Source organism: Leptinotarsa decemlineata, unplaced genomic scaffold (genome assembly GCF_025532065.1).
Source record: "Leptinotarsa decemlineata unplaced genomic scaffold, Ldec_3_MD MMD2_P_RNA_scaffold_12, whole genome shotgun sequence".
Lineage (NCBI taxonomy): Eukaryota > Metazoa > Arthropoda > Insecta > Coleoptera > Chrysomelidae > Leptinotarsa > Leptinotarsa decemlineata.
The window spans coordinates 759804-781273 of NW_027412526.1; the positions used below are offsets into that span (position 1 = coordinate 759804).

The window sequence follows — 21470 nt, forward strand, 5'->3', positions numbered from 1 at the left end:
AATATAAATGGCTCACATATATATTTTCTTTATTGACTCTGAACAGTTTTGTCTTCGGTTCATCCGTGTACGCTGCTGGTCAAGAATCTATACTCAAACATGAGCCCAAACACGTGGATGGAATCACTTACCTGGCACGCTGACGAGAAAAAAATTCAATTAAAAAAGCCCATTATTATTCACCGCTTTTATTGTTAATATATTCACATGAAGCTGTTGCCCACCATGTCCAACTTGATCGCTTAAAATAGTTTAGATACAATGCTATAACTTACCAATGTTATTCTGATCTCGCCAAATAGTCTTTGCATTTTGGCAGGGGCGTAGGTAACAGTTGGAAGATGGCCATCATAAACTTCAACTGAATTAATTTTAGGGTAAACTACTACAATGGCTCTACCTTTTCCATTAGAACTGATGGGTTATAAAAATATGAAACGTTCCCAATATTATTCAGCTGCCAATGTCAAACAGACTTGTCTCGTTAATTATAACAACTTTTTTGATCAAATAATTTGTCTATATCTGAGGGTCGAATTTTCATCTGGCTAAACAGGCGTACCAACTTTACACGTACACCAACAATTTTGCCTTATCTATTATTTTACAATATATGTTTAAATAAAACAATTTTCAGCTATATAAAAATTAATTTCACAATATTGCCTATCCAAACTTATTTTTGCAATGAGTCCTTATGTAGTAATCAGTAAACCCAACAACATTATTTTATTTTATTTAACAAGCTATATAGTATGCTCTTTAGAGTTTTAGTTTAGCTAAAGAGCATACTATACTCTATATATAGCTTGTTTAAATAAAATAAAATAATGTTTTTTTGCAATGTGTCCTTATATAGTAATCAGTAAACCCAACAACATTATTTTATTTTATTTAACAAGCTATATAGTATGCTCTTTAGAGTTTTAGTTTAGCTAAAGAGCATACTATGCTCTATATATAGCTTGTTTAAATAAAATAAAATAATGTTTTTTTGCGATGTGTCCTTATGTAGTAATCAGTAAACCCAACAACATTATTTTATTTTATTTAACAAGCTATATAGAATGCTCTTTAGAGTTTTAGTTTAGCTAAAGAGCGTACTATGCTCTATATATAGCTTGTTTAAATGAAATAAAATAATGTTTTTTTGCAATGTGTCCTTATGTAGTAATCAGTAAACCCAACAACATTATTTTATTTTATTTAACAAGCTATATAGTATGCTCTTTAGAGTTTTAGTTTAGCTAAAGAGCATACTATGCTCTATATATAGCTTGTTTAAATAAAATAAAATAATGTTTTTTTTGCAATGTGTCCTTATGTAGTAATCAGTAAACCCAACAACATTATTTTATTTTATTCAACAAGCTATATAGTATGCTCTTTAGAGTTTTAGTTTAGCTAAAGAGCATACTATGCTCTATATATAGCTTGTTTAAATAAAATAAAATAATGTTTTTTTGCAATGTGTCCTTATGTAGTAATCAGTAAACCCAACATTATTTTATTTTATTTAACAAGCTATATAGTATGCTCTTTAGAGTTTTAGTTTAGCTAAAGAGCATACTATGCTCTATATATAGCTTGTTTAAATAAAATAAAATAATGTTGTTGGGTTTACTGATTACTACATAAGGACACATTGCAAAAATAAATTTGGATAGGCAATATTGTGAAACAAATTTTTATATAGCTGAAAATTGTTTTATATAGCTAAACATATATTGTAAAATAATAGATAAGGCAAAATTGTAAAATTAATTTAGGTTGATATATCTGTATGGTTTACCTGTTTGGGTTACCTTTATAGCATAAATAGGGTTAGCTCGCATTAGTTTCTAGTTTTAATCTTCCTCTTTGAAGATGATCACTTGGTGATCGAAACAAGTGTCTAGGTGTTAAAAATAACGATTTGCTGTTGGGAAAAAACTTCAGTATCATACAGACACAATTAGACAGGAAATAAAACAAAGAAAGACAACAAAACGTTTTTATTCAAAGCACAATATGAAAAAATGTATAACATAAGGCACGTGTTTACTGGCCATATACAATGATTCATCTTCATTATAAAAAATATCTGACATCGGTATTTCATACACAAGTCGTTATATAAATATGTATAAAAATATTTCTCTGACAAATTCACTTCAACATATCTCTCTCTATATACAAAAACAGCAAAGTAACCAAAATATATTACACGATAAAAATTCTTTCGGTGTAATTCTATTACCTAAGTATTTAATAATTGCCATATATTGTCGTTTAGAGCTAATCAAGGCATCTCGGTGATATTTCTCTAGAATCAAAAAAAGTTTTGAGGAGGTTTTAATCTCGTCATTGAAGATTTTTTCCCATTCGAAATATATTCCATAAACTAAATGGCAATAATTGGAGTCTATAAATTTGATTCCAGAAATGTTTCGCCTAGAAGGTATTGGTTTTATGTTTTTTTGCTCCAAATTTCTGCTACCTAGTTAATTTTATCGCACGTTTTCAAGTTTTTTTTACAAACAGGAAGTGGCGATCGATTTCTTATGCAAATTTCGCACCATAATATTCTTCGTGAAACTATTATCTTTTATAGTTCTTCTCTGGTCATTTGAAAATAAATTTACGAAGTCGTTCAGAAATATTACTCTTCCTCATAAAATTTTTCGATAAAAACAATACCTAATCCAATTCCTCCCAGTTCCAACAGAGTGATACAAAAAAGTTTTCATTCACAACAAATAATAATTATAGTATCAGCTAGAATACTAAATCCCTTATACTTAAATGAATGTTCAGTGTATTGAAAAATATAATATGAGCGGACAGGCACTGCTTCAAAAAAATCGTTGTAGATACGTTTCGATAATCAATGTTTTTATTTTCAGTCTCATCCAATACTAAACGAACCGTTTTGTTCCGAAGAAACATGAGAAAAATAAGATGGAATCAGATTATTATCTTTGTCATCAATAAAAAATAGCTGCCATTTCAATGTACATAATTTTTCGAAATAATTACATTTCCAATTTTGATAAATAGAAAAAATTGCAAAATCAAACATTGCTACTTATGAAACTTTTTTTATATTGAAAATAAAAGGAATTCTATTCATTCTCAAATACCCAGAGAGCTAATTTACAACAAGGAATATTCAGTTGTTATTTTTCAACACTTCATTCAACACCATGTGCTAATCATTCCGTGACAAAAACCATTTTGCAATTGAAAATCACTAAAATTGACTTTATTATATTGAGTGGACGGAGTAGTATCACAAAATGTGAAAAAAGTACAAAAACAGTTCAATAAAAGGATCTGTTATTTGCTATTTTGATATTTTGAAAGTCACAATTACCAAATATTACTGAAAGAACTGAAATTCTGTTGTGGCTAGATTTTTACACCACATTTCACCCAGGAAAAAAATGCAATGTATCTGTTATGAACAATAAATACAAAAATATAATTACTCGTAAGCAATGGATTCTTTCAATATAAACAAATTATGTTTTTCCTGATCCTTTCGCTGAACTGAAACAAATGTTCCGATCAAGATTAACAACCAAACTTAACAGAGTAACTATCAATAACATTTCCAGATTTACACAAGTAAATGATGTATGTACACTGGCCAACTAAGTACTATAACGTGAAAATCCAATCAAGAATCATTCATTTAAATAAATATTCTAACTAAGAACGCAGAACCAATCTCATGTTTCATTATTTCTATTCAAAAAACTCTAAATCCATTCTCTATAATGGAAAAATGTTGAATCAAATTCAACAATTCATTGCACTTCGAAGTTTCGGGACAAAACACTTGTCTTATCAGCACCAGATAACATCCCAAGAAAAAGCACTCGATTCTTTCATAACGACTTTGATTACGGAGAAGTTATGAAAGAAACGAATCTATTCATTATACTGGTCATGGAATTTTCACAAATGAAATGTTCATTCTAGTACCGTAGGGGTCAAGTAACGAGCTAGTGTATTCATAATTCGAATAAATGAATTCTCCATCTTGTAAAGTTATCCAAAACGATGCTGATGAGGTGATACAACAAATGTTTTGTCTAGACACTTCGAAGAGGAATGCTAAAAAGTTTTATTCGATGTATCATCACAAAACTTTCTTTGTGAAGTAGGGATATGTTGTGGAATGTGACTCAGTTTAGATTTATGAAGAACTACAAGTTTTCTGCATGAGATTGGTCCGTAGCCATAGATTCAACATTCATATTTTTCATATCAAAACATTTTTCCTCTACGAATAATTTCAACTCCTCCCAGTTTTCGATTGACGCAAACCAAACGAGATCTTTTGCCCCCGAACCCCCATAATCCCACATCTAAAGAAATTAAATAGGAACATCCTAGCCCACACCTCTTCCACCCCATCAAGTGAAGTTTCCCACACCCCCCAGTTGCCTTTCCAAAGTCAAGTCCAGCGGCGCCATTTTCACCGGCTCTTCCACTCCCACGTCTATACTCTGTTCCCGTTCACTGTCATAATTCTCCTCCTGGAGAGAAACCTTTCCAGCACTGTCAGCCTTCACGGAGAGATCTATCGGCTGATCCTGATCAGGAGCAGGGGCAGCTAGAGGAGGGGGAGGCGCGCGAAGCCACAAATCCCTCCAAGCCGAAGGGTCTCCGATGCCTTGGAAGGGAGGAATCCACTTGGGGACCAATCCGCTTGGGGATACTGACGGTAGCGAAGCAGGGGATACCGACTGCGCTGAATTTAGAACACCCGCGACCTTTTTCCGCGCGAAAAACTCCGAATCACTCGAGGAGGAAGCTAGCTTCTTGCTACTGTAATAAAAGTCCTTGTCACTAGATGGCGACGCTGATGATTTGAGATAACTCAAGGCACTCGTGGACCTCATTTCGTCCTCCATATCTGCAGAGGAGGCTCCGCTGTCGGACTCCGAGGACCTGTCTCTGGGGGTGTGAGGGGTAGTTACCTGGGGACTGCGGAACAGGGGGGATAGGTAGGGATGTGGTCGCAGGAGGTTAGCTGCTGCGGCAGCAGCCATGTTGGCGCCGGCTTGCTGCTGCTGCTCCTGGAGGAGGCAGTGGATTTTGAACCAGTTGGAGCGCCTGCCGTACCGCGAGCCGCTTTTTGACATGCCGACGAGGAGGCATTTTCGGAGGCGGCACGCTTTGCAGGCTGTGCGGTTTTTCTTGTTGATGATGCACTCGCCGTTGTTTTTGCATTCGGAGATGGAGCTGATGTTGTTGTAGGTTCTTCCAAAAAAGGACTGAAAAGAAAATTAAGCATTAGATAACGATAGTATTCATGACAATGACTACAAATGTTCACAATAAAGACTTTATTTCCAATACGCATGTGACTACATTGTGGAGTACTCAGTTGGACTCGAATCTACACTATATTAGCCATTTGCTGCACGAATAAAACTCTTTTCGAATTGAAAATGATTATGAGATAGACAAATAGTCAGTAGATGTGGATTTTTTTGTTTTCCTAAAGGTTCGATTTACAGAGAGACGCTCATTCACCTCAAATATTTCAATGGGTGGAATACTGAGAAATAAATTTCGGACATCAAACAATATGAGTTGAGCATTATGTTATCAAGAAGAGTTATGACTTTCGAAGTTATTCATGATATGGATTTCCTTTTATCCCTTCCTGGTAAAGTTTTGTAGGATCTTCTCTCAGAATATCATAGGTTCCTGAAGTTTTTCCGGCGTATTCTTTTTTGTCTGTACCAATAACACTTCGACGTAGGAATGGGTCAATTGAGGCTAAGCCTATGGTAAGCCTAGCGCTTACTGCACTCAATCGCCACAAAAGAAATAACCAGGAAAGGAATTTCTGGCAAAAACATAACAATCTGCACTATAATAATATACAATATTGAATAGGTAACATATTATGTTGTCTAGTTTGAGGTTAAACTATCTGAAAACCGAAAGTTCGAAGTACTTGTAGGTTTTTGAGTAATTAAATGTCTATTGCTCAAATCCTACCCCTTGAAGAACACAGTTTGATATATGAAGTAAAGGGATTAAACAGTTGACAATGTAAGCATCAGAGAGTTAGTGAGTAATGCTAGATCTGCAGCAAATATCTTTCATTGAATATAATGTATATAATGTTCCTAATGATGTGCGAATAACAAATATGCAGTATCTATATAAAGGTAGGTTATATTTATTTCCTGAGTACCTGGATATGTATTGTAATAAAAGTTTCAGTTTTACATATGCCAACACTGGATGAGGAACACAGAAGGTTTGACTGCGTGGATGATTTGTTCGGGAATTGATATTGATTTGATTGGGGCCCGGTTATGTTTCAATCGTTCGATGAATAGTAATACGGGGAGTCGCACGGAGCCATTTTATGACTTGAGTTTTAAATTTGCGGAATATTTGTATGTTTTTTGTTTCATATGGAAGAAGGTCATGAACTCTCAGTGAAATATAACAATGATTTTTAGAACCTATTAATGGATTTCTTTATTGTTACTTCGGTTTTGTTTCTTGTCTCATAGCTTGTCTCATAGCTTGTCTCATAGCTATGTTCTCCATATCGAATATCGTTTTTATTTTTGAACTGGTGAATCAGTAGAGTTTGACAGTAAATTTGCCCTGTGAGTGCGGAAAATCTGATATAGGTGAAACTAAGAGGCCATTGAATGTTCGCATTGCCGAGCACAAGAAACACACACAGCGAGGGGAAATCAGCAAATCAGGATTAGCAGACCATGTTTGGACCCATCAACACAACATCGAGTGGTCCCAAGCTGAGATCTTGCACAGAGAGGAACATTGGTTCAGGAGAAAATTCAAGGAAGCCGCATACATGTTGTCCAACAACGTATTCAGCTAAGCCAGCGTAGAAATACGCAACATATGGAAACCCATCATAAAGTGAAAAATGGCCACCTCCCGCCAAAACGGTCATCTCCCACGGAACCAGTGAAGCGGAAAATGGAAAGCGGGGATAAGTGAAAGTACTCGAACGACCTATAAATAGTTATCTCTCGGAGGAATCAGTCCAGTCATCACCCGGAGATGATTGTAGATACTAACAATCGAAACGTCGTGAACTAACGTGACTTGGAATCGCTCCACGTTTTATTTTTATTTTCTTTTCTTCATTTTTATTTATTCAATTGTTCTATTTTCACTTGTATTTTATTTCACTATTATTTCATTTCAGGTTCATTTTGGTTAATATAATTCTTATTTTCAGCTATTCTTCTTTAATTCTTCTTTTTTAGTTGTTTCAGGGATTTCAAATCATTTTATATAGTAGACAATGGAAGTCCGAACTAGTGAAATTTAAGTGCTACTGACTTGTTCTTCCACTCAACCTCAAAAAGATTCTACCTAAGCTGAAACAAAAAAAAAGTAATACATAAAATAAAAAAAAATTGGGATTGCTCCAATATCTATTTGGATGCTGGAGAAGACGTCCATTGCTAAAACTTATTCTGGTCTCATAATGATGAAAAGTGTATAGGGTTAGGCAGTTTATATTTAAAATTGGCTTTCGAACAGAAGTAGTTTGAATCTTTTCCGTAAAACTGAAAGTTTTGATTTTTTTTATTTCTTTTGGTAACAGGTTGATCACTTGGCAAATATAGCTAAAAGATCGCTTGAAAAATTCAGTTTTAAAACTAGGTGGGGTAAGAGTACCCTTGAATCTGATGTTCAGATTGTGAACATCAGTACGAAAAGTGATTTTTCGTACTGGCGGCGTTTTGGTTTGTATAATTTTGTTATATAAATTAGCAGCATTCATTATCCGTCTATTTTCCATTGTGATCCACATTGTTCTTCATTCTTTACCAGCCATATTGTATATTGGATGCTATTGATTGATTGATTTCGAAAAAAGTTATTCAACTTTCACACCAAAGGTTCCAATCTCATCGTTATTACTCTGAATGTTTATATTGTTATATTACTTTGAATTAGCCTCATATATGTATGTATATCCACACACAAGCAGTACTGCTTCCGTGATATTACTTTATTCACAATCTGTACCCTATATTGCTGTGAATAAATTATTATTATCATTTCTACACTATTGTACACTATTGAAGGATTGATTTGAAAACAAAAAACATCGATAATGAGCTTTTATGACATGAATATTGAAAAGTTTCCTGATTGTTTGAAAAATAACGAACACCTAAATGGACATTTTGAATCACTAATTTCAAAATGTTTTCAAGGAATCATCCAGATATGGGTGAAACATTGGGTAACACTCTGATATGATTACAATGCCTTCGTTCTGTTATCAGACTAATTAAAACAAGGTGACCGTACGATAAATTTTGGGATCCCGTCAATTAAGGCACCTTATAAAGAAACATGACTTATATTTCACTCGGTTTCATTCAGTTTCAACATCTAATTATTATTTTATGCAAATGCATTCACATCGATTTTCCAGAATAACGTTAGAGTAGAGTTCAGCAGATTCGAAATATATAGAAAAATAGTTATAATAGCTGAATTTATCTTAATCACCCGACGCGGTGATGTGTTATTTGAATTTCTAATGTATTCCCGAAGATTAACCTCATATTGACCTCTGGGTTAGCGTGACTGATTCAGGTTAGTTTCGAGAAGGTTTCGTGAAGTGGAAGAATTTATATGGTTTCTGATAAAAAAGCGGTTTCGATATTCAAATTGAGTTAATGGTGAGAATCATTTTAATATATCAACCGAACGGCTGGGTGATTTTATTTCGAGTCATAAAGCCACCGAGAAGAAGATTGTTTTTGATAAACGTTATTCAACAGTTGTTTCAGGCTGTAATTTTCAGTAAAAAGCGTTTTGATATCAACGGTAGTACCATAAATGTTCCCAGCATAAGAAATTTTTCATCAATAGATACGTATAAATGAAATTCCATTTGCCGACAAGTTTTCGCTTGAAAAATAAAGTAGTATCATTTTGAAGTTATGCGCGGCTTGCGAGAAACAATACCAAGAAAACGCCTGGCATCGTGGAAAAATAATTCATGGCTTTTGCAATACAATAAAGCACCTACTCAGTCATAATTTCTTGTTCGTGTTTTTGCCCAAAACAACACCGCAATCATGCCTCAGCAACCTAATTCACCAGATTTGGCACCTTGTGATTATTTCGTGCCCCCCAGTATTGAAGAGACCCATGAAAGGACGGACTTTTGCGACGATTGAGAAGATAAAAACGAATCTTGGAGATTGCTCGAGAAAAATTAAAATTCACCTTATTTTTTTTGACAGACCCCGTAAATCAAGTTGTACAGAAAACAATTACCAAAATAATAGGTACAAAAGGACTTGGAAAAGAAGATAAAATCCCACATTGAAAGTTTAACACTCATAAAAATTAGGTCAAAATTTTTATAATTGAATTGTTTTGAAATGTAAGAGTACCATTGAAAAAATCATTGACATCATAAAAGGCAAATTGTAGTTTTAATTTGAAATTATTGAGATCTACATCCTTGGCTTCTGCAAGATGGACGGTATTGTAATGCCTCTATCTATCCAAGGTTATTCCTAGACCATTTTATTGACTCAAATAATTTTCAGTATCGGTTTCCTTCAAATCATTCTGAATTCAACCTTTTTTTTTATACAGCATTCACTGGTAGACTTGTTGTTGAGATGACACAGAATCATCTTCTTTTTCCGCACCCCTGGGTATAAAGTTCTAATACCTAATTAAAAATAAGAAACAGATACTTGTTGCTAGATCTTTCAGTTGTAAGAAACGATAGGGGTTAGAATTTTATGTATATAGGATCAGATGTGTTGTTTATTCCCGATATCTCTTGCCATTGTTGACAAAAAAATGGTGGGGCCCTAAAGCAAAGAAAAATGCAACATAGGTTCCTTTCAGTCAGTCACTTAATTGATAAGGAGAAGACAATTCAAACTGTTTCGTTCTGCTTTCAGAAATATGAAGTATTGTAGTTCATGATTCTTCCATATGATTCAAAATACTTTCCTATTGCTCCTAACCCAACCTAACATAAGTACACTTCAACAACACAAACAACTGAACGGGATCATGTACAATGATACCCGATATAAAAGGCTTCAACTAGGACTCATCTCCTGACGATGCAAATGCGAAACGTGTAACGAGGGACAATGCTGGATCTGACGTGGAACAACTGTTGTCATTAGATGTTCTGACATTCCAGTTGTCAGTTCTGACAACTGGAATGTCAGAACATCTAAGAAATAGAAATGAGTGGAGTCTCATGTCTATGTCGAAACAAATTGAAGAAAAAAGATATATCTAGTCTTGACTTCAACTTCGATATCTCATCCCGTGATTCTAAATGAGTCTTGAATAAGATTAAGGTATATGATGATTTTTTTTCAGTTTTTAATTCAAAACTAGAGAATATTGAGTGGACCACCTGCTATTCCGTACTAATAAAATGAACCAGACTAATTTCACATTATGAAGACCACTTTCAATAAAGTTCGTGACGCGCGTAGGCACAAATTCCCTCTCGACTCTTTATTGGCCAATAACTTCTAATAGTGCGTGAATTTTTCCAACAAATTGAAATTCCTACGCCACAAAAACCGCTCGCTCGTTCATTATGTTACAAAATTCGAATAATTATTCAAATATCGGGGTCATTACTACATCCCACACCGGCAATAAACTGAATTCAGATTCACGGTATACGGTACAAAATGTTGGTTTTGCTTCGGGCACCAGAAAATGTTTGGTGTTACTTTTTCATTCCAAAGATAACTTTTAGTACGTTGAATATGACGCGTTTAGATACCCATATTCTACACACTTCAGGCACTTCTCTAATATACTCGTAGGCACTATTATTTGAAAAATAACGTGTATACTTGATCAAAATACATAATGTATTCAAATAACATACTCTTGGTAGGTTTTTAAAGAACAGTGTACAGAACTGCAACAATTGTATCACTTTATAATAGAATACTGCTCCAAAAACCGCATTGTGGATGTAGCCACATGTCGATGGTGATCAGATTGTTCGTACAGACACTGCGTCTGTTATACATACTCAACCATTCTTATAAAACAACATTCTTAAAAAACAATTTTGGACTTTTCGAATTCGACAATCTATACATGAACCACACACAATGTCACAGTGACTGAAATGGGACAATATCATAGTATCGCTCAACATTTTCATCACCTCCAAACTCAAATACATTCTCTGCTGATATACCAACTCCAATTACCAATGAAAATGTCCTTATAGCATGTGAATGAAAAACTCCTGAATATATTTCTTTTTCCGATGAACTGTACTATATTATGAAATCAACTTATCAAGAAAATCTCATCTTCGTCGTCAGACACCTTAATAGAAAGCCAATCGAAGTATCGCATGCAGACGCGGTCTCGCTTCATGTTCCTGTATTATAATTTCTAAAAGTATTTGATGTAAGAATAAATAATAGTATTACATAGTTTCAAAACGGTAACGAAATTAGGATTGTGTCGAGAAGAAAAAAAATAACACCTTTTTTATTTTATTTATCATGAATAAGAAGTATGTATTATACTTACACTCATATTTTGTAGTTCTCTTCACAGAACATTTCATTGAAAATTGTGTGTTTCATATCTTCGATTTTTTGCACTAGAAACCATCTTCTTTTTTTCATTATATTGTAGAATATAAATATATTATGTTACTGAAATACTGAAGTAGGTAATGCACAGAGTTATTATGTATCATATTCATACAATTTCTATTCAAACGAATACTCATAAGGTAATTATACTTGAGGAAAGAAACGAGTACCGACAAATGTTATTATTATTATTTTTTTGTAGGTATATATATATATATATATATATATATATATATATATATATATATATATATATATATATATATATATATATATATATATATATATACCTACATAAACCCCCTATAAACCCCCCTTATTATTCTGTAGTATTTGATCTCATTTCATAGTACATAACTGAAAATTTTGGTATTTCTTTCAAAAAATGTATTTTGCTTTCAACCGTCAATAACTATTTTATAATTCAGACTAATTTTAATAATTTTCAACATTAATTTTGTATTACTTCTTATGATGAATTTCAACTTTTCACATATGTACTAATTTTTTATTATTTACCCTTCGGCAATGCTCCTTTGTGATGTCTGTTTATTTACTCCTTTTTTATATTTGAGAATTATGTATACCTTTCATCTATATTAAGTGAATGAACATTATTATTATTATAGTACATAACTGAAAATTTTGGTATTTCTTTCAAAAAATGTATTTTGCTTTCAACCGTCAATAACTATTTTATAATTCAGACTAATTTTAATAATTTTTAACATTAATTTTGTATTACTTCTTATGATGAATTTCAACTTTTCACATATGTACTAATTTTTTATTATTTACCCTTCGGCGATGCTCCTTTTGTGATGTCTTTGTTTATTTACTCCTTTTTTATATTTGAGAATTATGTATACCTTTTATCTATATTAAGTGAATAAATATTATTATTATTATTATTATAGTACATGAGTGAAAATTTTGGTATTTCTTTCAAAAAATGTATTTTGCTTTCAACCGTCAATAACTATTTTATAATTCAGACTCATTTAAATAATTTTTGACATTAATTTTGTATTACTTCTTATGATGAATTTCAACTTTTCACATATGTACTAATTTTTTATTATTTACCCTTCGGCAATGCTCCTTTTGTGATGTCTTTGTTTATTTACTCCTTTTTTATATTTGAGAATTATGTATACCTTTTATCTATATTAAGTGAATAAACGTTATTATTATTATTATTATTATTATTATAGTACATGAGTGAAAATTTTGGTATTTCTTAACGAATAAAAAATTGTTCAATTCCAAGTGTTTTTCATTTTATAAACCATTCTTCTTGTACCATCAGAGGGCCTCACGAAATTTACCTTGCCCACATTAAATTTAGGTCTTGCGCCGCCACTGAACGTTAATTACAAATACAAATGGTTTGGAACATAAGAAGTTTCATTTCTCATTTTTTATGATGATCTCTTATTACGTAGAAACGGCTACATCCATCAATTTCTTGGAACAATTATTTGCATGTGTTGCTGAATGCTATTTCAATCCACGGTGATTTGGCAACATAGACTGAATATATAACAACTTATTTGACAGATGTAGCTTCAATAAGATAGCCGTGATCAATTGCCAAAGTTTGAAAGTACCTGTTGGCATTCTGATGCAGCAAGGTTGTTTCTGTCCCCGTGTGTATTTCCACAAAGCGTCGGTTTTCTGGTTGATGATCAGCAGTTTACCGATAGTTTCTAGCTTGTGGTAGTTAGTGCTTGTGTTGTGGTGAGCAGATTGCCATCGTTTCTGGTGAGTACCACCCAAATTTACAATTTCGTTGCTCACGCTTGTCACTAGTATCTTCCGGCGTTTTCTAACTTCAAGCAGATGGAAAAACTGCTGCCCTGGCCGGAAAGAATAGGGTTGATTTCGTTGGCATTGTCTGCCGGTTGATTTTTTCTCTGGGCTTGGCCCATTCAGAGAATCAGAGCTGCATGGCAAAAAAGGGCCAGATCTCGGGGCCGGCTGTCATACTTTGACGAGTTGGTGAAGCGATGTGGCTCCTGTTCCGTCTGCCGGTCAATTTCATAACTCCGACAATAATTAATCTCTGTTCCTCCTGTTCTTCTGTAGATGAAAAGAGGCGTTTCAACGATGGTTTCTCCCCGCTACCTGACATGTCTAGATGTAGGTTAATAATAATAATAATAATAAACGACTTTATTCATAACGAAAGAAAAAATAGGTATATCTAATGTGTTTTTGAGTTAATTGAATTATGACGAATGTGCGACGTGCCAGCTGGATATGTTTTTCAGTTCAACCCTGGTAATGAACAGATATATGAAAAACTAAATCTATGCAAATAATATCGCTAATGGTACGTTTCCTAAAATTATTACAAAACGATTCATTTGAAAATGAATAGCATGATGTTATCATTTTCAGCGGAAGAATTACCAGATGTTACATTTCATACTGGACGGAAGTATTTACAACAAAAAAAATAACGATACTGACTATAATAGTATATTGGTCAAATATATTGAACACTGGGCTGGAAAATCCCAGACCTGAGGAAGAAAAAACGTTTTTTTTTTTGTTCGAAACTAGAATTATTTATCAACGTAATCTCCATGAAGATCCACACAATCATTTCAGCGCCGTTCTATCATTTCAATATCACTTTTGTGGACGATTTATCTTTTGCCACAAAATAGGCCTCAATTTCAGCAAAAACCTCTTCCTTCGAGCAGAATTTATTGGCGATGAGCATTTTTTTGAGGTCTGCGGACAGCCAGTAGTCGCTGGGAGCCAAATCTGGCGAATACGGTGGCTGTGGGAGCAATTCGAAGTGAAATTCATGTAGTTTTGCCACTGTTTTGATTGATTTGTGATGGAACAATTTTTTTTTGCTTTATGCTGTTGTTTCTTTGCAATTTCGGCCTCCAAACGCTCCAATAACGCTATACAGGGTGTTAATTAAGTATGTATCATAAATTCAACAGACGATTCTTTAGGTAATTTTTAGACGAAATGTTCATACAAACATGGGTCCGCAAATGCTTCGTTCTCAAGATACAGGGTGTTGAAATAAAAATAAAATAAAGTTATTCGTAAACATTTCAATTTACCTAATTTTTTTGAAATTTGGCAATGGTATTTATAACATTAAGGAGTTGATTTAGTCCGAACGTGATTCAATTTATTAAGTCCAGTGGCGTCTCGAGCGGGATTTGCAATTTTTATTATTTCTTTGGATTAAGCAATTAGAAATACAACTTTACATACATTTTGCTTAGTTTTTAAGAAAAAAAGTCGACCTAATTGCACATCCTTGGACCTCACAAGAAATAACATTGGGAATTAAATGTTTCTTTTGAAAATTATTATTTTTACAAATTTTCATTACTAATATTATTTGACATTACCATATTAAATGACATTAACATCTAGACTAACGAATTACACTAAATTAAGTGTTGGAAATGGCCTCCTTCGGCTTCAATACAACCGTCTAGCCGCCATCTGCCCGCGAATAGATCATGCAATAATGTCTATACAGGGTCCTGCAACAGTGGCGCGGTGTTCCATATCTCAATTTAGGAAACAGATAGGAATCTAAATTTCTATAGTATCACCTCATTGCACAAGCTAGATAAAATAAAAATATTGGGTGTTCACTTTTTTCTGGTCGGATCCCAACTGTGTTTTTTCAAATAGCAATTTATATTTTTTATTGCTTTTTCGGTTTCTACATAGAAAATAAAAGACACTTTATGTAAATCTTCACTTCGAAAATATTGACGGTTTTCGAGATATCTAGCATGACACTTTAAAATGTTTTTTTGTACGCGGCTTGTGGTTGCTTTTTCAATTTCCTGGGGATCCAGATCTTCAATACTCCGCACTATTCGCCGTCGCAATTCTTCTCCGGTAGGCACTGGAGTACTGTATACCCTTTCTGTCAAAACACCCCATAAAAAAAAGTCAAGTGGCGTGAGATCGGGTGATTTCGGTGGCCAATCCCATGGCCCTAAACGCGTAAACCAACGATCGTCGAAGAGTTCAAGTTTCCTGGAAACTTCCTGGGTGGAATGAGCTGGCGCTCCACCACGAATTCCTATATTCCTCTAAAGGCAAATTTTCAAGAAACTCGGTTACAGTCGTCCTTAATATTTGGAGATATCTCTCTGCATTCAGTGTGTCTTCATAAATAAAAAAGCTAATTTTATTGTTCTTCAGAATACAGAAAACATTCAGGTCAAATTTTTCTTGAAACCCATTTCTTTTGTAACATGAGGATTATAATCAGCCCAAAAATGTTTATTCCTTCTGTTCAAAATACCATCCCTCGTAAAATTTGATTCGTCGCTCCAAATTATTTTTGACAAAAATTCCCGATCTTCCTGTGTATGAATCAAAAGGGATTCACAAAAATGCATTCTACGTTCGAAGTCTTCTGCTTTCAGAGCTTGAACTTTGGTAAATTTTTACGGATGCATTCCGTGATTTTTCAAAATTCGTTGTACTGAAGCATGTGATACACCTAAATCTTTTTCTGCACTGCGAATGGAAGCTTCTGGATATGCATGAAAATATGCCAAAACTTCAACAGTATTGTCCTCATTTGAAGTAACAGGTTTTGGTAATGTTGAAGGCGCTTTTAACATGGGCCATAGTTAAGGAAATTATTTTGTCTTACAAACTTCCTCTCGTTCATTGGTGTTAATTCAGGATACATTTGGTTGAATTTTCTACAAGTTCTGGCAATGATTTGATCACACTATCCGTGTATAATAAATAATTTCATAAGAACTCCGTTTGAATAATCGATATTTGCATTCATTTTGGAAGATGATTCGAAACGCCGTCGATAACTCTTTGTAAATTACTTATAAAAGTAACCGAACTGCTATAAGCTTGATAAAATTCTAAAAATTCTAAAAAAAAATGGTTCTAGAAGAAGCGACTTTATTGAGAAAACTTGACGATTTAGGTATAGGGACATGATATATCATCTTGAAGCATTTTTTACCATCTTTCAATTCACCGAGTAACATACAGGGGGTTTTATTTGAAACAATGAAGTTTTGACTACTTTTATGCACAATGGAAATAATAGTAATTTTAGCACGCCCTGTATGATATGGAGTCGATTTCTTGGTGTTATTTGAATATTTCGAGTTTGTCCAAAATAAATGATCATTCTAAGCCACTTACTTACTGTAACTTGAATATTTATGTTGGAAAATGTTAGTATAACAGAAAAAGTCATACTTCTGAAACAAAACATAAAATATTTACCTTTTCCAATATCTAAATCCACAATAGCTACCACTATTGTATGGTTCATGAGAGCAAGAAAACATGCAATTATTCCTTGGGTGAAGGATTGTAGCCAACTGATTACCATCTTTTATATTATATTTATATTAAATAAGTAGTCACTAAAATATTACAGTTTACTCATAAAATCTGTTTGAAAAATGAAGAAATAGCCTCCCTATTATTGAACCACCGACAATAAGTAGTGTAGGCGTTACTCCCAACCAACCACCGGCCCAAGATCCCGTCTTTGAAGCACCCCGCAAATCACTTCTCTCCTGAAGCGAATCGTCGTAATAGAATTCGATTGTAAACCGTATTTAATGCTCTACACGGGTCTGCAGCGGAATACTCGCCAATATATCACGAAAATGCGTAGTTATAAAATAAATTATAGGACAGCTCCGAGTACGAATTCGAGAAGATCTCAGTTAATGCGTCTTGTAGCTTACCGTGGTTCTCCATGAATGTCACTCGCGGCCGTGAATTGTGGCTGGAGATAATTGTTGTGGTAGTACAAACTTATACTACGGAGGTATTAGATATAAAAGTGGGCTCTTCGATAATATTGAATCTTGGGAACTGATAAAAGTCGCAGGGGAGCAAATCTGGTGAATACGGTGGCTGGGGCATGATTACGGTGTTGTTTTAGTAGGAACAAGCAACGTGATGCAAAAGCCAAATCTTTTATTTGTATTGCTTCTCGCGAGCAGCGCATAACTTCAAGATAACACTCCTTATTAACCGTAAGACCATGTGCCGAGAACTCTTGATGCACTACGACACGGTAATCGAAGAAAACAGTGTGAAAAGTCTTGACATTTGGTCGAACTTGGCGTGCTTTTTGTGTTCTTGGCTCTTCTGGGATCTTCCTTTGGGACGATTCGATTTTGGTTTCGATATCATAACTATATACATGTAATTCGTCACTAGTTATGACCCTTTTCAGGAAATCTGTATCGCCGTTGACGTCATTCAACAACTCTTGTTTTCTTTTCTTTATATGCATACTCAAGCAATAATTGATTTTAAATGCTATGTTTACAGCCCAGTTTTTGAGGGGATTGGATATATTCAAACAAAGTTGGCCAAATATGTTAACATTCTAAAATTCTTTTCCTCGTATTATTGAAGCATATGACTTTATGACTTGAGTGTATAGTGTCTATAGAACCTAGTAGATTACTGTTGTTACCATTGTTTTGACATTCACATCCGACAACGGATCATCCACTAGTTTATGAATTAGGCTGTTGAAAGCTACTAATTTTTGTTGATATGGTTTTGATTAGTTTCAACTCCGGTTTGAATCTACCTTCATCCATCCTTTCAGATCTCAGATATATGCAATACATGTATTTATTCCCAAAAGTTTTTTCATCCATGTTGGGTTTGATATTATAATCAAGACCTTTTTCCATTGTCAGAAAAGATGTCAGCAAAATCAACAAATCTATCAAATAACTTATCCTATATTTCCTCACCATGAGCAACTGCAAAGTTTGGCGTGCTTCATGTTCGATGTTTTATATAAGTTGAACTGAAAGAACATTCAGAACACGCATGAAAGAACATAGAAATAGTTTTCAGAACAGTTTGAAACTTGACCTTCTGGACAGTTTGGAAAAATCCTCAATATCCGATGAATGGTCAAATTCGGTTGAATACCTTCCCGTTTGTTTGATATGTTGATACCAGATAATCAGGGTATGTTGCTCTAAAATGGGCAACAGGATCTCCCTAAGCACCAACTCAGTAAACTTAGTAGTATTCAAATAAGAGAGTTGCCTAAGAATCACTCCCAGATATTGCCAGAGTTTTTTCCACTAAATGTTTCATTGGGGGTATCACCTTGGAACTTTCTGGAATCAAAAAGCAAGCACTCATGAAATTGCTGCTCTTATGTAGAAACTTTGGTGTTGCCAGTATGAAAGCCTGTTTCGAACCGTCCAAATGTATTTACCTTGTATTTAATTTTGTATCGTCAGAGTTTTTTACTAAATTTTCAATTGGGGTCTTCATCTTGGAACCTTTTGGAATCATAAAGCAGGCACTCATGAAGCTACTGCTCCCGTGTAGAAACCTTTGGTGTTGCGAGTATAAAAGCCTATTTGGAATCTTCCAAATATATTCACCTTATATTTAATTTTGTATCGCCAGAGTTTTTTTACTAAATGTTTCAAAGGGGGGCTTCATTATGGAACCTTCTGGGATCAAAAAGCAGGTACCCATGAAGCTGCTGCTCTTATGTAAAAACCTTGGTGTTGCAATCATAAAAGCCTATTTGGAACCTTTCAAATATATTTACCTTTGTATCGTAAGAGTTTTTTGTACTAAATGGTTCATTGGGGGCTTCATCTTGGAACCTTCTGGGATCAAAAAAGTAGATACTTTTCTGTGATAACCTCAGTGTTGCAAGCATAGAATCCTATTTGGAACCTCCCAAATATATTAACCTTGTATTCAATTTTATATCGTGAGAATTTTTTCCACTAATTCTTTCTTTGGGGGCTTCACCTTGGAAACTTCTGGGAACAAAAAGCGGGTACTTATGAAGCTGCTGCTCTTAAGTGAAAACCTTAGTTTTGCAAGCATAAAAGCCTATTTGGAACCTTTCAAATATATTTACCTTGTATTTAAGTTTGTATCGTAAGAGTTTTTTCTACTAAACGATTCATTGGGGGCTTCATCTTGAAACCTTATGGGATCAAAAACAAATACTTTTGAAGCTGCTGCTCTTCCGTTATAACCTCAGTGTTGCAAGCATAAAAGCCTATTTGGAACCTCCCAAATATATTCTGGGATCAAAAAGCAGACACTTATGAAGCTGCTGCTCTTTTGTAGAAACCTTGGTGTTGCGAGCATAAAAGCCTATTTGGAACCTTCCAAATATATTTACCTTGTATTCAATTTTGTATCATCAGAGTTTTTTCTACTAAATTTTTCATTGGGGGCTTCATCTTGGAACCTTCTGGGATCAAAAAGTAGGCATTCATGACGCTGCTGCTCTTATGTAAAAACTTTGGTGTTGCAAGCATAAAATCCTATTTGGAACCTCCCAAATATATTAACCTTGTATTCAATTTTATATCGTGAGAATTTTTTCCACTAATTCTTTCTTTGGGGGCTTCACCTTGGAAACTTCTGGGAATAAAAAACGGGTACTTATGAAGCTGCTGCTCTTAAGTGAAAACCTTAGTTTTGCAAACATAAAAGCCTATTTGGAACCTTTCAAATATATTTACCTTGTATTTAAGTTTGTATCGTAAGAGTTTTTTCTACTAAACGGTTCATTGAGGGCTTCATCTTGAAACCTTATGGGATCAAAAACAAATACTCTTGAAGCTGCTGCTCTTCTGTGATAACCTCAGTGTTGCAAGCATAAAAGCCTATTTGGAACCTCCCAAATATATTCTGGGATCAAAAAGCAGACACTTATGGAGCTGCTGCTCTTTTGTAAAAACCTTGGTGTTGCGAGCATAAAAGCCTATTTGGAACCTTCCAAATATATTTACCTTGTATCCAATTTTGTATCATCAGAGTTTTTTCTACTAAATTTTTCATTGGGGGCTTCATCTTGGAACCTTCTGGGATCAAAAAGTAGGCATTCATGACGCTGCTGCTCTTATGTAAAAACTTTGGTGTTGCAAGCATTAAAGCCTATTTGGCACCTTCCAAATTTATTTAACTTGTATTTAATTTTGTATATATCTCAACACGTTTCCAGAAAAATCAACGAAAAACTGATGCATTTATGCTAACAAAGCATCTCTAGAATTTTCTTGAATTGTCTAATTCACCTGTACAATTGTGCGTATCTCAACATTATGTCGATATACCGAGCTTTTAGCTCCGAAGGTAATGATTCATATAGTAGATGCACAACCATTGTAAAACGTTAAACATTCACATCTAGCGAGAGCTTTGTGTGAATATGGCCATCGTAATTTCTAGAATTATGTTCTTACATGTGCATTAGCATGTATTAATGAATGGGGAGTAGGCGATCATATTGATTTATCGTCGATGTCCCATTAATAAATGGGTTACAGGTTAGTTTGGCGTTAATGTGGAGTTCAATTCTTTTTTGTATGATAGTAGAACTATCAAAGTGACACCATTTTGCAGAATTCATGACTTTTCAGAGGTGGTTTTGTTGACAGAATGGTTCTGGATGTAAATGGATGTAAAGTCGTCAGGAGTTCGGTTCCCTTCTCTGCATGGTTCGCGACCATGAGAGATCAGGAATTGGAGCATTTCTCTTCAGGGCAGCTGCCCGAGCAACTGATGAACTCGGTTTAGTTTTCGACACTGAACGATGCAGTCACAACTCTGTCACCGAGTTGGAACTCGTTCAGCAAAAAGCTCGAATAAAAGCCTCGGAGACCACCCCACTTCTGCGGAAACACTAGGATAAACCAATGCATGGGGTCTTCTTCAATAACATTGAAGACCTTGGCTTATCAAAGCGCCTGACGTTCGCTTTTCTCAGGACGAGTGGTCTGAAGTCGGAAACTGAGGGGTTCATGGCTTGCCAAGATGGTG

At 34.4% G+C, this 21470-nt stretch overlaps 1 protein-coding gene and 1 long non-coding RNA gene across 5 annotated transcripts in view; one reads left to right on the forward strand and one right to left on the reverse strand.

Annotated features, from left to right (window-relative positions):
* Window positions 1–1979: 1979 nt before the first annotated feature.
* The window catches only part of Eg (eagle), an 89049-nt gene continuing 69558 nt past the window's right edge, over window positions 1980–21470 (reverse strand). For all 3 annotated transcript variants that reach the window (XM_023174089.2, XM_023174088.2, XM_023174090.2), the window contains exon 3: window positions 1980–5267. In XM_023174089.2, coding sequence (XP_023029857.2) covers window positions 4404–5267 — 864 coding nt within the window. In that variant the 3' untranslated portion in view covers window positions 1980–4403. The remainder of the gene's footprint in view (window positions 5268–21470) is intronic.
* LOC111517816 (uncharacterized) overlaps window positions 13157–21470 on the forward strand; it is a 141098-nt gene continuing 132784 nt past the window's right edge. The window contains exon 1 of one of the 2 annotated variants that reach the window (XR_012464546.1): window positions 13157–13406. This is a non-coding gene — a long non-coding RNA (uncharacterized lncRNA). The remainder of the gene's footprint in view (window positions 13407–21470) is intronic. The other variant, XR_012464549.1, reaches the window with a different exon arrangement.